Raw genomic sequence first — 13,958 nt, forward strand, 5'->3', positions numbered from 1 at the left:
CGAACTAGGTAATATTTTTAGACTGATAGGAAAATAAACTGTCTCCATGGGTCATCAAGATATGTTAAGAATGCTGCTAATTTACGTGCATGATATTTTTTGTTGCATTCAATAGGACTTAATTTAAGAGAAATGTCCTCAATATATTTGCTTTCAATTTATTTTATAATGTACTGTCTCATATTCTCAGTTTTCAGTATGCTGTGGATTGTCATCTTCGGTTTCTGAACAAAGCAATTTTAAGTTAATTCACGTTTCTGAGAGTTATACTTAACTATATAACACAGAATTTTAATCTTTATTTTAGAACATTTTAGATGACCCAATACAAAGTTTCATCACCATTATTTAACGTGACAATGAGTCAAATTGGTCTGATCTCTACTAACCACAATTTTGTATTTAGCAGTTTGTCAGCTGTATTCAAATGCAGGGAACTGGTTTCATGTAGACTGAATCCTGTAAGAGGAATTCCAAGGCAGACAAATACTGGGCAGTCCTCATGTTGCAGCAGCTGTTGAAAGTATCTTCAACCACCTAAACAGAGAGTGAAATGATAGTGGACTATGTGGTCGCATTTGTAATCAGGCTACCTGCTACACCTGCTGAAATACACTTTAATTAAAGGAAACATAGTTACAGACAGTTGATAAAAATGAAACGAAACATTCCTTTTGAATCCTGTGCTCTTTCCTCCAACTTTACCAATTGAAAGGGCTGAAAAATAGTTCATGGGGGAGTGAATAGGAGCAGCATGGAAGAAAAAGATAGGGGAGCATAGATACTCAGGAATATGGAGATAATAGTAAGAGTAGCAAAGCTCAAGCAGGGGACAAACAGAAGCAGCTATTCCTCATACCACAATCATTGAATTTTTCATGAGCACCAAGAGTACAAACATAAACCCAGCCTGGCTTTTTCCTCTGAAATTTGAAGAGTCTCCAACATAGAATACTTACATTAACTTCATTAATTCCCTACTTAGTTAACACTTAAGGAAAGAAAAATCTATAATATGCATGAGGAAGGCCTGAAAGATGCTGACCTGAATTTTTCAAATGCAACTTTTTTCTCCCATTCCCCTGTTGATAATAAATATCAGGAACAGTGAGTGCCCTCTCCCCTTCATTGATGGAAAACTTTTCAGATGTTTTATACATTGCCTTGGGCCTTTAAAAGTATTCCCAACATAGATCAGGCTGACACAAAGATATTTTTTCCATTTTGTTAGATGAATGCTAAAGTTAAATGCTAAAAGAATATAAACAAATAGAACCTCAGGTTTTAAACTCTGACGTTAAAAGTCTTTTTGCCCCTCCTTAGAGGTGCCACAGTGCCTACTGAAATCAGTTCCAAGAGTGGAGCTACAGAGAACTGCACTGGAATATGCTTGAAATTGTCCATTGGAACATCAGTAAGAGTGTAGTAACTCCCTCCCAAATCCCAACTGATCACAGAACCACCTCCCCTAACAAAAGATGAAATAAAGACAACATAGCACTAGTGTAGCCTCCTAGTCAAAAATGTAAATCAAGCTGTGACTAACCGATGGCTTCTGTAAATTATTTTCTATTGCTTAAGCAAGATAAATTGGGAGACAATATGAAAGAATCCTGTGCCCTTTCCTCTCTGCCTAATCTATAATCCATTAGAGGTGGGATGATGCAATCATTTTATGAAGCACTTAGAAAGCAGAGAGCATACGGCAAATAGTAAGTCTCTAGGAATGTAGAACTGTCTTCCTCTGAAAAAAATGCAGAGTTCAAAACACAATAGTGACCGCTTTATTTTCTTTGCACACACAAAATTTGCAAGCACTAAACCACTTGGAAGTGACTGTAATATAAGCAGAATACAGCCTTTTTCAGCTCTGCAAAATGTGTTGTAGGTCAAGAGATAACCTTTTAAAGACTTTAAAAAAACCCAACACTGGAATGGGAGGATCTGATGGGGATTGCTTAAAACAGAAGGAAGTTACTAACATTATTGCTGTTGACAGTGTAACAACATGCTTACACAGCAACAAAACCCCTCAGCCTTTCTCAGTACATGTCATTTGTTTCAGTTTGCCTATAGCATGTCATATATGCCTGACATTGTTAATATTGCCATGAATAATCAACACAGGGTAGTGATCAAAGACCAGATAAACCTCATCAACCTTTGTGTCCAGATCTTTTTTTGTGCATTCAATCTCTCTAGTTGATCAAGTCATTAAACTGCTGTTTTTGTATGCCTCTGAATAACCATTAACAGCTGTGCTTTCCACTTCTTGGTCAAATGTGTGTATATACATTTATAAGCCTTCTAGCCCCATGGGCACACACGCTGTTCTCTTTCTCAGCCATTTAGGATTTTTCTTTTCTTTAGTGTTTGGGTGGCTCAAGGATTCTTCAGCTGAATGGGGACAGGACTTGAATGCAGAATAGTTTGCCGTAAGCAACAACTAGTTTTCTTCTTTGGAAGTAGCACGTTCCTCTGGATCCGAAAATCTAGTCCTCAGTTCAGCCAAACTGTGTCTCCGAACGTGCCTAAGTTCATGTTGTTGATGAAGCCTACATGTTCTCAGAACTCAGCTGTCTATTCCAGCTGCTCACACTTCACGATAAATCCTTTTGTCTGGGGTATACAACATACATTCCCAGCAAGTCAGGACCAAGACCTAGGTATGGCTGTTCTCCATAAGAAGAAGCAGAGGAAGTGCAGTGTTGATAACAATAGGTTTTCCACCCATTCAGTTTCCTTTTTCTGTAACAGCTGTGGGGAAAAGAAACAAACCCCAGATCCTTCCTAGGCTCTGCTTACCAATTCCCATACTCTTCAATGGCTGCAGTAGCTCTGTCCCTGTGTCTCTGGAAACTTTTGACAGCTGACTCAATAGGAAGAACAGGGATTTTTAAGTTTCTTCAGAACCTTGCAATACACTTTTATTAGTTTGCTTTAATAAAACATCAATTAATTACTTTGCATACTTTCGTCATTCTGATTCTTTAATAAAAAATTCTTACAGTTGTACAAACTGCTTTTACTTGAGAAGAAAAGGTGGTGATAAGTAGATTTCTGCTTGTCAGACTGAGTGGTAAAACATGCTTGACTTTCCAAAGCCCATATCCAAATTAGCAATGCAGTCAGAAACTATTATTTTATTGCAAAGTCTTTGGATGTTACAATGGATTTTCATGACAGTTGTCAAAGCAGGACTGGAATTCACTGTTGCTGCACCAAAGCAGTGTTTGATCACACAGTATGAACATGGCAGCACTTTTTCCTACAGTATGGAAAGCTTAAGTCCCTTTCAGTATTTCTCTAAGTTAAGCTGTGGCCCAATATCCAAGAACTTGCCACCACTATTTCATGGTGAACTAGAAAAGGTTGGGCCCAGATGCTTTATGTTAGAGCAGGATCTCTTCTGGTAACATCTGTCTGAATAAGCAGAAGCAAACGAAACAGGCCACCACATCTCATTCCCTCCCACACACACTTTTTTTTTTGTGTGTGTGTGTTATGGTCCCCAATTCAATTATATTTTTAAATTTGGATAGAGCAAGAAAAGATGGATAAGTTAAGAAGTGAAGAGTCTCACTGAGCAAAGTCTGTCTTCTCTCAACAGTCGTGGAGCTGAGGCATACAATAAGGATAAGGAAAGTACTTCTGTGTCCCGTGGTGCATGCATGCATCTCAAATAGCAGATGCTCAGCTCCAGGATCTTTCTGTTAATCAGCTGCTTTCCAAGTACTGTGCTAAGGAAAAGATGCAGATACTGTGCGTCTTTTTCTGAAGCTGAAGGGGGAAGCATCTGAGTTAGCAAGCACGTGAGGGCCTCCATGCAACAATCCATACGGCTGAAAAGGGAACGGGCTGAATTTCTCTTGGGAGTTAGAGAACACATCCACTCCTCTCTGATCCTCACTAACACCATCTAACAGCAGTGAGAAGTGCCGATGCACACTTCAGTCTCACTTAAAGTATTTAGGCATATTGCTGTTTAACCAGTGCAATACGTAGAAGCCCCGGTGTCCCCTCTTCCTCCTGTCCTATACAGGACGTGTCTCCTGTTCGAGCAGCGGTGCTCGGGAGCGGAACACGCTGCCTGCCCAGCAGTGACCGAGTCCCCACACATCTCCGCCAGCTGCTCCTCTCTTGGACGGGCCCTTCCTACCTGACCCCACACGCCCTGCCCGAGGGAGAGCGCAGGGGCAGGGTGACACCGAGGGCGCCCCAGGGAGGCACCTACCGTGAGGCGGGCGATGCCGGCGGCCGCGCCGCGGAGGGGCCGGCCCTGCCGGCCGGCTGAGGTGCCCCACGCCGCCCCGGGCCGCGCCCCCGCCGCGGCGCTCCTGCAGGATTTCGTCGCCTGCGGGCCAGGCTGTGGCCGCCGTGGCCCGCTTGGCGGGAGGAGGCCGCCCGCCTGCAGCCCGCTCCTCCGCGCCCAGCCCGGTGCCGGCCTCGGGGCCCCCGCCCGCGCCCCGCAGGCCTCGGCGCCCGGCGCGGGGGCGGTCCGGCGGCGGTGCGGGGATGCCGCCGGCGGCGCTGTAGCGCGGAGCCGTCCGCGGGCAGCGGCAGCGGGAGACGGGCGGCAGCTCCTCCTTCTCCCTCTCCCTGCGCGCCGGGGTGGGCTCGGCCGCGGCAGCCGGGGTGCGCTGCGCTGCCCTGCCGCCCCGCGGGTGCGATGGACTGGCAGGTGCTGACCAGGGAGCTCTCCCTCTACCTGGAGAACCAGGTCCGCGTGGGGCTCTTCGGCTCCGGCGTGGGCTTGTCCCTGGTTCTGGGCTTCGGCGTCGCCTACGCCTGCTACTACCTCAGCAGCATCGCCAAGGTGAGCCGGGAGGGCGGCGGGGCGGGCGGGCTCCGCAGGTGTCCCGCCAAGGGGGGCCCGTCCCGCGAAGGTCACCTCGACCCGCCGCGCTGAGGGGAGGCAGCCGGCGCCCTTCTGGCCCGGGGAGCGGCGGCACCTGAAATGGCTGAGCGGGGGCCAGGGCGCTGCGCCCCTCTCGTCCTCACACCGCCCGGTCCTTGCTCTGGAGCTGCCGCGCCGGGTCCCGGCTGGCCGGAACCCCTCGCCCCCGCGCAGGCCCGTCTCCGCGGCCGGGCCGGGCCGCACCGCGCAGCGCCCGCCGGGGCGGGTGAGCGCCCGCCGAACCGCTGAGGCGTCTCCTCCGCTGGGGCCCGTCGCTGCCCCCGGGGCCGGCCGGGCTGAGGCAGCGCCCGTCTGGCCGTGACCGGCCTGAGCGGGGAAGGGGCTGCGGCCTCGGGCCTCCCCGAAATGCAGTGGTGCCGGGGGGAGAGCTTCGCTGGGGCGACGGATTGGCAAGGGAGCTCAGGAGCCCTCCCTCCACAAGAAAATCCCGACCAATTTGGTTTACTGACAGGGCAGGTGATAAAGTGGTTTGCTGCCCTTGTGTCTGCCTTTGGTACCTTTGTAGATACCTTTGGAGCCACTGTTGCAGTGCTTTGGGAGCCAGGACGCTCTCGCATTGCCTTCTCATGGGAAGGGGTTTCGCAGATGAATTAGGCATTCACAGATTACAGGGATACAGTGAGCCTGATCTGATCTAAAGTGGCCCCCTGGTGAGAGTGCCTCATTGAATGCTTAATCAGCTGAAAATACGCATATCAAAAGAATTATGACTGTTGAAGAGGTGTGTTGCTACAGTCCTTCCCAGAACTGGTTAGAGCATAGCCTTCCCCTTCGTTGAGAAGAGGGTACTTATTTTGGTCAGAGGAGAAAAGTGGGGGGAGGACATGCTGCTGCTGCTGTGTGCTTGGACCGGTTTTCTTCAAAGCCTCTATTATTGTCCTATTAATGCTTGCATGTTGGAGACTCAGTGTAAAAGACAGGTTTAAGAAATGTGGTTGCTAAAGCCTGAGCATGTTTGGTATACAGGGATTTCCATATTAATTAGTATACAAACTTAACTTGTAAGAAAAATCTCTGTAAGCAGAGGATTATTAGAGATGAGTAATCAATGCAGTTGTATACTGTAGTGTGAGATGGGGGGTGTCCTACCAGGTTAACATAGGTACTGCAGGTGCACAGTCAAAGTACATGGATTAAGCGTCATTTCTATGTGGTGCAAGAAAATTAATTCAGTAAAATCTTGCCTACTGTGAGGCAGTGTGGTTTTGATTTGTCAGTGAAAGACACAATACCAGTAAAAGCAGAGCTAGAACAGCATGTGATTAAAAATAGGTAAGGAATCTGTTATAGTTAGTGGGTTTCACTTTTCAGTTGGGCATTTTGGTGTTTCATTTGGGTTTTGTTTACTTATCTCTTTACCATAAAGGAAAAAGTGTTGCAAATGATTATACAAAAGAGATCAGTTTACTGGGAGAGGATTTAAACAAGGTTTAATTTCTTTCTTTATTGGTTGGTTGGTTTGTTTTATATGAATGCCCATGCCTGACTTCAGTCTTTCTTCCTAGAAACCCCAGTTGGTGGCCAGCAACGACCGTTTCTGCCGCTTTCTCGAGGAGTATTGCCCTGTTGTGACAGAAACTTACTATCCCACTATTTGGTGCTGGGAAGGTCGAGTGCAGACGCTCCTGCGTCCCTTTATCACCTCTAGACCTCAAGTACAGTACAGGAAGTAAGTGCCTGCCTTTTGGAAAGTGATTGATTTGGTAGCCAGCAGTTACCTTACTCTGCTGTGTCACAGCTACCCTCATTGCTCAAGCTTGTTCCTACGTTTTTGCTTTATGCCACGTTTTTGCTTTATGCCACGTTTTTGCTTTATGCCACGTTTTTGCTTTATGCCACGTTTTTGCTTTATGCCACGTTTTTGCTTTATGCCACGTTTTTGCTTTATGCCACGTTTTTGCTTTATGCCACGTTTTTGCTTTATGCCACGTTTTTGCTTTATGCCACGTTTTTGCTTTATGCCACGTTTTTGCTTTATGCCACGTTTTTGCTTTATGCCACGTTTTTGCTTTATGCCACGTTTTTGCTTTATGCCCACCTTTACAACTCCATTGTAAACTTGGAACCATCTCTGTCCTGGATAGAGTATATAGTAGGTTTAAAAGGTCAGGGTTCCCAAATGGCTCTATTTTAGCTCGGAGAGTTTTGCAGTACTGAAACATTGGTGACGGTATAGGAAAACTGATGTGGGTATATATTCAAAGGATCACACAATGGTTGAGGTAGGAGAAGACCTTTAGAGGTCACCTTGTGCAACCCCGCTGCTAGCAGGGCCACCCAGAGCCAGTTGCCCTGAATTGTGTCCAGACAGCTTTGGAATATCTCTAGGGATGGTTACTACACAAAATCCCTGGGCAACCTGTGCCGGTGTTCAGTCACAGTCACAGTGAAAAAATTGTTTCCTGATGTTCAGAGGGAACCTCCTGTGTTTCAGATTGTGCCCATTGCCTCTTGTCCTGTCAGTGGGCACCACTGATAAGAGCCTGGCGCCATCCTCTTTGCACCTTCCCTTCAGGTATTGAAACCCATTGATAAGATCCCCTGAGCCTTTTCTTCTCCAAGCTGAGCAGTCCCAGCTCTCTCAGCCTTTCCTCATAGGAGAGATGCTCCAGTCCATTCATCATCTTTGTGAACCTTTGCTGGACTCTTTCCAGTATGTCCATGTCTCTCTTGTACTGGGGAGCTCAGAACTGGACCCGGTAGTCCAGGTGTGGCCTGGCCTCACCAGTGCTGAACAGAGAGGAAGGTTCACCTCCCTCAACTTGTTGGCAACACTCCTCCTAAATGCAGCCCAGGAGACTGTTGGCCTTCTTTCCTGTGAGGGTGCATTGCTGGCTCATGTTCAGCGTGGTGTCCACCAAGAATCCCCGCATCCTTTTCTGCCAAGCTGCTTTCCAGACAGCCGATCCCCAGCCTGTACTGGCGCATGGGGTCGTTCCTTCCGAGGTACAGGAGTTTGCACTTCCCCTCATTGAACTTTAAGAAGTTCCTGTCAGCCCATTTCTCCAGCCTGTTGAGGTCCCCCTGGATCAGTCACTGGGTGTATCAAATATTCTGGTGTTTGAATGCCATCGTTTTGCAAAGGTCATGCAATCACTCTATCTGTCCAGCGAACCAACCTTAATCATAGCATGGCCATGTTCAGTCTTGTTTTGAATATATAAAACTTCTGGGATTTTCAGAGTAACTTTCACCAGTGGGGTTTATGTTGTGTTCTTCGATGCCTAAGTTCTAAGAGGGAAAAAACCCTTACATTTATTGTTTGTCCTCAGCTGATCTCTCTCACACAGAAATGAGGCTTATTCTGGCAAATGAGGCATTTGGCACAAGACCTAAGGAGAAGTACTTTTATGCGCCGGAACCTGGATGCAGCACAAGTTGTTTCAGCTCTGTTTGCATGGTAGAATAGATTTAGCATTTAGCAGCTTCCCTTAGTTTTAGTAACTAGGAAACATTCCAGTGGTATGGCCATGTTCACTTTTTCTAGCCCTTCTTGTATACTCTCTTATTTCAAGGTTTGTGAGGGAAGAACATAGTTCCATGGGGCAATGCTTATTTTGTACCATTTGAGATTGTGTTGGCAGTACACACCAGCATTGCATCTACTTCCCATTACTGAAAAAGGGCAAAGCTGAGCTAGTAAGTCCAACAAGGCTGATGAGCTTTAAAATCTGGAGTAGGTGCTATCAAGACTTTAAAATGAAAAATTAAATGCAAGGTCGGCTTACGTTCTGGTAATTTCTATACCAACTCTCTCATACAATGTCCTCATTGCTGGGCAGAGGGAAGATGTTGTATGTTTCTAAAAAAATAATGAAACTTTCTTGTCATTGTTTAATGCATGCTTAGCTTCTTGGGATATTAGAATATTTGTTGCATTCTTAAGATACATGGTTTAAGAGTGCATTCTAGCAAAGTTTGTGGAGATACAGGGTGAAAGATACAGTAGTGTGTCTGTCTTCTGCATGTTTAAAACATAACAAAGTGCTATTCATTATATATGCTGTTTCTTTGGATAAAGAGAAAAAAATGTGCTAAATTTTTAACACATTTGCCCGCGTGCTATCAAAAGATTCTTGAATAATCCAAAGGAAATCTGTGATACACAAGCCTACATAAAATAGAAGGCAATGCCAAAAATCACATTAGTTAAAGCTTCCAGTACATCAGCAGCACTTCATCAAAGGCCAGCTCTTAGTTTACTGTGAACAGGAGTTACTCCACAAATTGACTGTGCTAACTCATGTCAGCTGTAGGCATGACTCTTTCTGAATGGCAAACATGCAAAAATGCGTAGTTAGGTGGCACTTTGAGTATTAAAACTTAATTAAAAATGCGGAATTCATACCTTGTAATTTGTACACTGTAAGCACTCTCAATAGTCTGCATGTATTTTTCAATCTAATCAGTGTTGTCTTGAAATGTGCCTTTCAGTGAGCTCATTAAAACAGCAGATGGAGGACAGATTTCGTTGGATTGGTTTGATAATAATGACAGCTTATATTATCCGGATGCCAGCACAAGACCCACTGTCCTGTTACTGCCTGGCCTGACAGGAACAAGCAAGGAATCCTACATTCTTCATATGATCCATCAAAGTGAAACGCTGGGATATAGGTGCTGTTGCATTTCATTGCTAGTATTTTTTTTCTAATATGAACAGCTATTAGTGTATATATATGTATAAGGTGCCTTCCCAAGGCAAATGAAATCTAAAGACATTAGTTTACATAAGGAAGTATTATTAGTAGTAATAATAATAATAGTAGTAGAATTATGTAACAGGCAGTACATTCAGAAGGGCTGTTTTTGTATCTACAGATGTGCCCCAGAGATTGCAGTGAAAGTAAGTTAAGACTGCATAGGCCTTTCCTGCTGCTGCTTCAGTTATAATACCAGTATTTGTGTTACCTTTACACTTTCTAGAGAAGGGGGTTGTATTCAGCTCCAAGAAGACTTGTGTGGATGGGTTGCTGGCAGTCAGCCTCGAAGGAGGTCAGCTTCTGAATGCCAAAATTGCTTGATTCAGCAACCTCAAGTCATGAGTTCAGAAAGGAGAGCTAGACTACTCTTACTGATGGTGGTTAAGAGGTTTGTCACCTCTTAATTTTCACTGCTTAATTTAGTTTTATTATTAAAGCTTCTGGTCCGAGTTGAGTAAATAAGTGGATTACTTGATGGGTAGATTCCTTTATGTAATCATTTTGCAGCTGCTGTACTTTAAAATAAGTTGTCATTGTGCCAGGATCTGTATTTAGAATATTACAATTTGTCTTTGCAGATTGGCTTCTGGTACTGACTATAATAAGTTTTCAAATGTGTATACATGAGCTTTTATCTACATGTCTGGCTATCTTTTCTCTGTTCGGAGGTTTGGATAACTGCTTTACTAAATTGTGAAAGTAAAGTAGCACTTTAACTGTTCAAAGTACTTTTTAAATCACTTTAAAACTTTTAAAAAAGTAAAAAATATCAGAGGAAGAAATCAACAACTTCTTACTATTAATTTTTTGAGTATTCTTGAAATACCTGTGTTTGATCACCTAAGAAATGAAGGTATAGCATTAAAAAGGAGACCTTTACATCAGATTTCAACAGAATGCTATAATTTTGGTTTTAAATAGCAACATTTGAGAAAATACTGAAGTAAGTAATTTTTCATGCCTTTGGCTCATCTAAAATACATATATATTATTTAACAAAATTTTTACACTGAGATGGTAGAAGAGTAATAGAAAAGTAAGATTCATTAAGAAAACATAGTTCCTTAAATCATGGTAATACTGCTAGAAAATTCAGAGTCCCACCAGCATACAGAGAACAGAAACTTCTGCTATACCAGACAAAAAAAATCCCATCCCCAAGAACCTATGACTTAGATGCAGCTGTCATAGTTTTTATTTGGCTCATTTCTTGCTATTTAATACAATTATGTAGCTTTAGAGGATGTCTGCACATGGATCTCTGATGTCCTCTTTCAGAGCACTGCTTCAGGCTCAGCACTGCACTAGCAGAGCTTATGGCTCGTATTTGGCCAGCTCAGGGTGCAGGCAGAACAAGATGCGTGTACCATCTTCAGGTAAACCCTGGGGCTCTCATCCTGCGATCTGACCTCGACCAACAAATCGCAGAGCTCATATAGAGTCCCACTGACTTCAGTGAACTCCATTTTGGTATAAAGGTTGTTTCACACAGGTCAGACTTTAGGATCCATAGGACAGTAAATATTTATGTACTGAACTTATTCATAGAACTGGCTTATTTTATATATTTTCATTTTTTCTGTGTGTTTAAGTTATCTTTTTCAATGGAATGAACAATGTGTATAATTTAATTTATTGTCTCAATTTTTAGATGTGTGGTTTTTAACAATCGGGGAATTGCTGGTGAGGATCTTTTGGTAAGGATGACTTCTAAGATAAACATTTCTCACTTAGAAGCGGTATATATGGAATCATTTGTGTCTATTTGTATGCCTGGATTTAAATGAGAGACACTCACAGCATAGGTTGAAAATGCAGAGAAGAGAATCTAGTCATCTGGTAGATCAATCATGTGCCAATATTAGTCTTCTATTTTAAAACTCAAATGACGTCAACTGGTCAACACAGTTTTTGTGAACATTTCATTTTAGAAAATAATTTGAATTATTAATATCTGTAACATTAAAATGAACAATCCCTACACTTTTCTTTCAAAAAAACCCCTACACTATCTAAAATGCACAGATCCGAGAAACTGTTCAATCAATTTAATTTTCTCCCATTGTTTTAACATACAAATCCAAATATAAGCAATCATAATTACTTTACCAGTTGCCAATATGAGTTTAAAGTAGATTTTGATATGGTTAAAAAGTTGTGCCATAAAAATTGATCCGTATTATATTATACTGAATTAATGAACCAGATTTATATAGATAGCAATATCCTAAAATTTAAATGTGTTCTTGTATTTTCTCAGCAATTATGACATTTTTTGTCTTTGGGACAGACATATCATGCTTGCTTAGAAATAACTGGCAGATCCACAGATGACAAGTTCTTGAAGCTTAACGTTTTCTGCAGCTAGGGACAAGGCATGATGAAATACTGCTGAATAAGCTTTGTGTCCTCGTATGCGTTTTGTTGACGGTTCTGCAGCTGGAATGAATGTGCATAATACTCAGTATTGTTTTGCACTTTTTAATCCCCTGGCTTCAAACTTTAAACAGCTCAGAATGTTACCCCATAATCAGATAAAGCATTTCAATGCAAATATTGCCATGTTAAGAGTAGTTTTCTGCATACTTTTGGAGATGGATCTACAAAGCAGTTTTGTGACGCACAAAGTCCTTATTGGTGAATTTCTGAATCATTAAGAGAAAAGATCTCTTGTTTGGATGTATTGTGTGTATTATACTGTAATCAGATTTACATCTTTAAGCTTTCTAAGATCTTACTGTGAAGCAAAACAGCTGAAATTATCACATTTTCTACAGAGGGGTTTCTACATTTTAATATAAAATCCCTAGTTAGTGAGTTTAAAGCGTAGTTGAGCACCACAGTAGAAAGTAGCATGCAAGTAGTTCTTTGGTAGTCTTTTTAAAGATAGATTCAGATTTACACCAAATAATAGCTATTTAAAGACTCAGTTTTAAAAGGATATTCTCATTGGTTATTGAAAGTTACTGTGAATGATTGTTAGGAAATAGTCAAATATTAGACTGACCACAGCCAATGTGAGCTAAGACAGTGTTTTAAAGTATCTTCATACAAGTAGATAGAGAGACATTAAAGAGTCAGGAATTAACTAAAATTATAATGGAGGTTATCTCTCTAGTTTTATAACCTTTTAATCAAATACACTTTCACTTAGAATACATTAGACCCTAGTTACCAAAAATAATTTATTTTTCCATGTAAACTCAACAATTTAATTAAAATAAAACACATTCACACTGTTTATAATTAACAGGGTGTAAAACAGTGAAGAGTGATTTTGTGTGGATGAGAACTGGAAATGCAACATAAATGGAAATCAAAAACATCTTCAGCTTTAATTATCAAGATTTAGCTTTTTGTTCCTTTTTCTTATCTTTGACTTCAACATTTAAATATTCTTGTTAAATATGTTTTAAGTAGTTAGTTTCATCTAATTAAACCTGTTAAAATTGCCCACAAATAGCCAGACTATTTAACAGAAAGCAATTTAAAAAGAAACCGTAAAATACATTATTGCTTCAGGCAGCAAATAAGTCAAATTAACTCATAATTAAGTTTTTACATATTTATTTTTAATGTTTATACTGAATTTGGGCAGGCCAGCCACTACCTATAGTTAAGTCAAGGTCACTAACACGTTAGTTGCAACTCCACAATTAAAAGTTCTTTTTTGCTGTAGAAAAAATCTAGAGAACACCTAGAAAAAAATTCTTATTTTGCTGTGATTCTTATTGTACCTGAAAGGACTTACCTCCCTTAAACTGCTCCAGATAGTCCCCCAGATTGTGGCCTGTAGCAGTTGTCTGTGCAGGTGAGGCTCAAAAGCTGTGCTTGTCCTTCAAAAGCAAGGAGGGGGCTTACCCAAATCTCAGTGATGCCAGTGGAAGTCATTCCAAGTCTCAGTTCAAGATTTGAAGAGACACTGGTGATAGACACAGAAGGCATAATACATGTATTTCATTGCTTTAGTTAACACAGTATTTTAGTAAATTAGGTAAATGGCCCTGGTGAATTTATTAATCTATTTATTTGCTTTGTACTGTGTGTAGAATCTAAAGATTGGCTTCTTTTCAAATGCTAGCTGAAACTTGAAATCTAATATTTTATTCTATATTTGAATGTGGGCGAAGATAGTAAAATTATCATTGTAACTTTATTTTCTGTAAATTGCAGCCTTTATGATATGTTTCCATTTCCTCAGGGTATTTTAAAAATATTGGTGCCTATCTAGTTCTGATGTAGTTTTGTCTAGTTTAGCTCATTGCTCTGTGTTCAGATTTTGTCTAATGACCTGGAGGTCGCAGATACTGAGATATTTGTCACCTGTTTTGTTTTGT

General features: G+C 41.9%; 1 protein-coding gene across 1 annotated transcript in view; it reads left to right on the forward strand.

Annotated features, from left to right (window-relative positions):
* Nucleotides 1-1,843: 1,843 nt before the first annotated feature.
* Nucleotides 1,844-13,958, forward strand: part of ABHD3 (abhydrolase domain containing 3, phospholipase) — a 28,957-nt gene continuing 16,842 nt past the window's right edge. Inside the window, exons 1-4 of the mRNA XM_055704290.1 lie at nucleotides 1,844-4,816; nucleotides 6,424-6,587; nucleotides 9,353-9,535; nucleotides 11,273-11,318. Coding sequence (XP_055560265.1) covers nucleotides 4,670-4,816; nucleotides 6,424-6,587; nucleotides 9,353-9,535; nucleotides 11,273-11,318 — 540 coding nt within the window. The 5' untranslated portion in view covers nucleotides 1,844-4,669. The remainder of the gene's footprint in view (nucleotides 4,817-6,423; nucleotides 6,588-9,352; nucleotides 9,536-11,272; nucleotides 11,319-13,958) is intronic.

The sequence above is a fragment of the Falco cherrug genome, chromosome 3 (assembly GCF_023634085.1).
Source record: "Falco cherrug isolate bFalChe1 chromosome 3, bFalChe1.pri, whole genome shotgun sequence".
Classification (NCBI taxonomy): Eukaryota; Metazoa; Chordata; class Aves; order Falconiformes; family Falconidae; genus Falco; species Falco cherrug.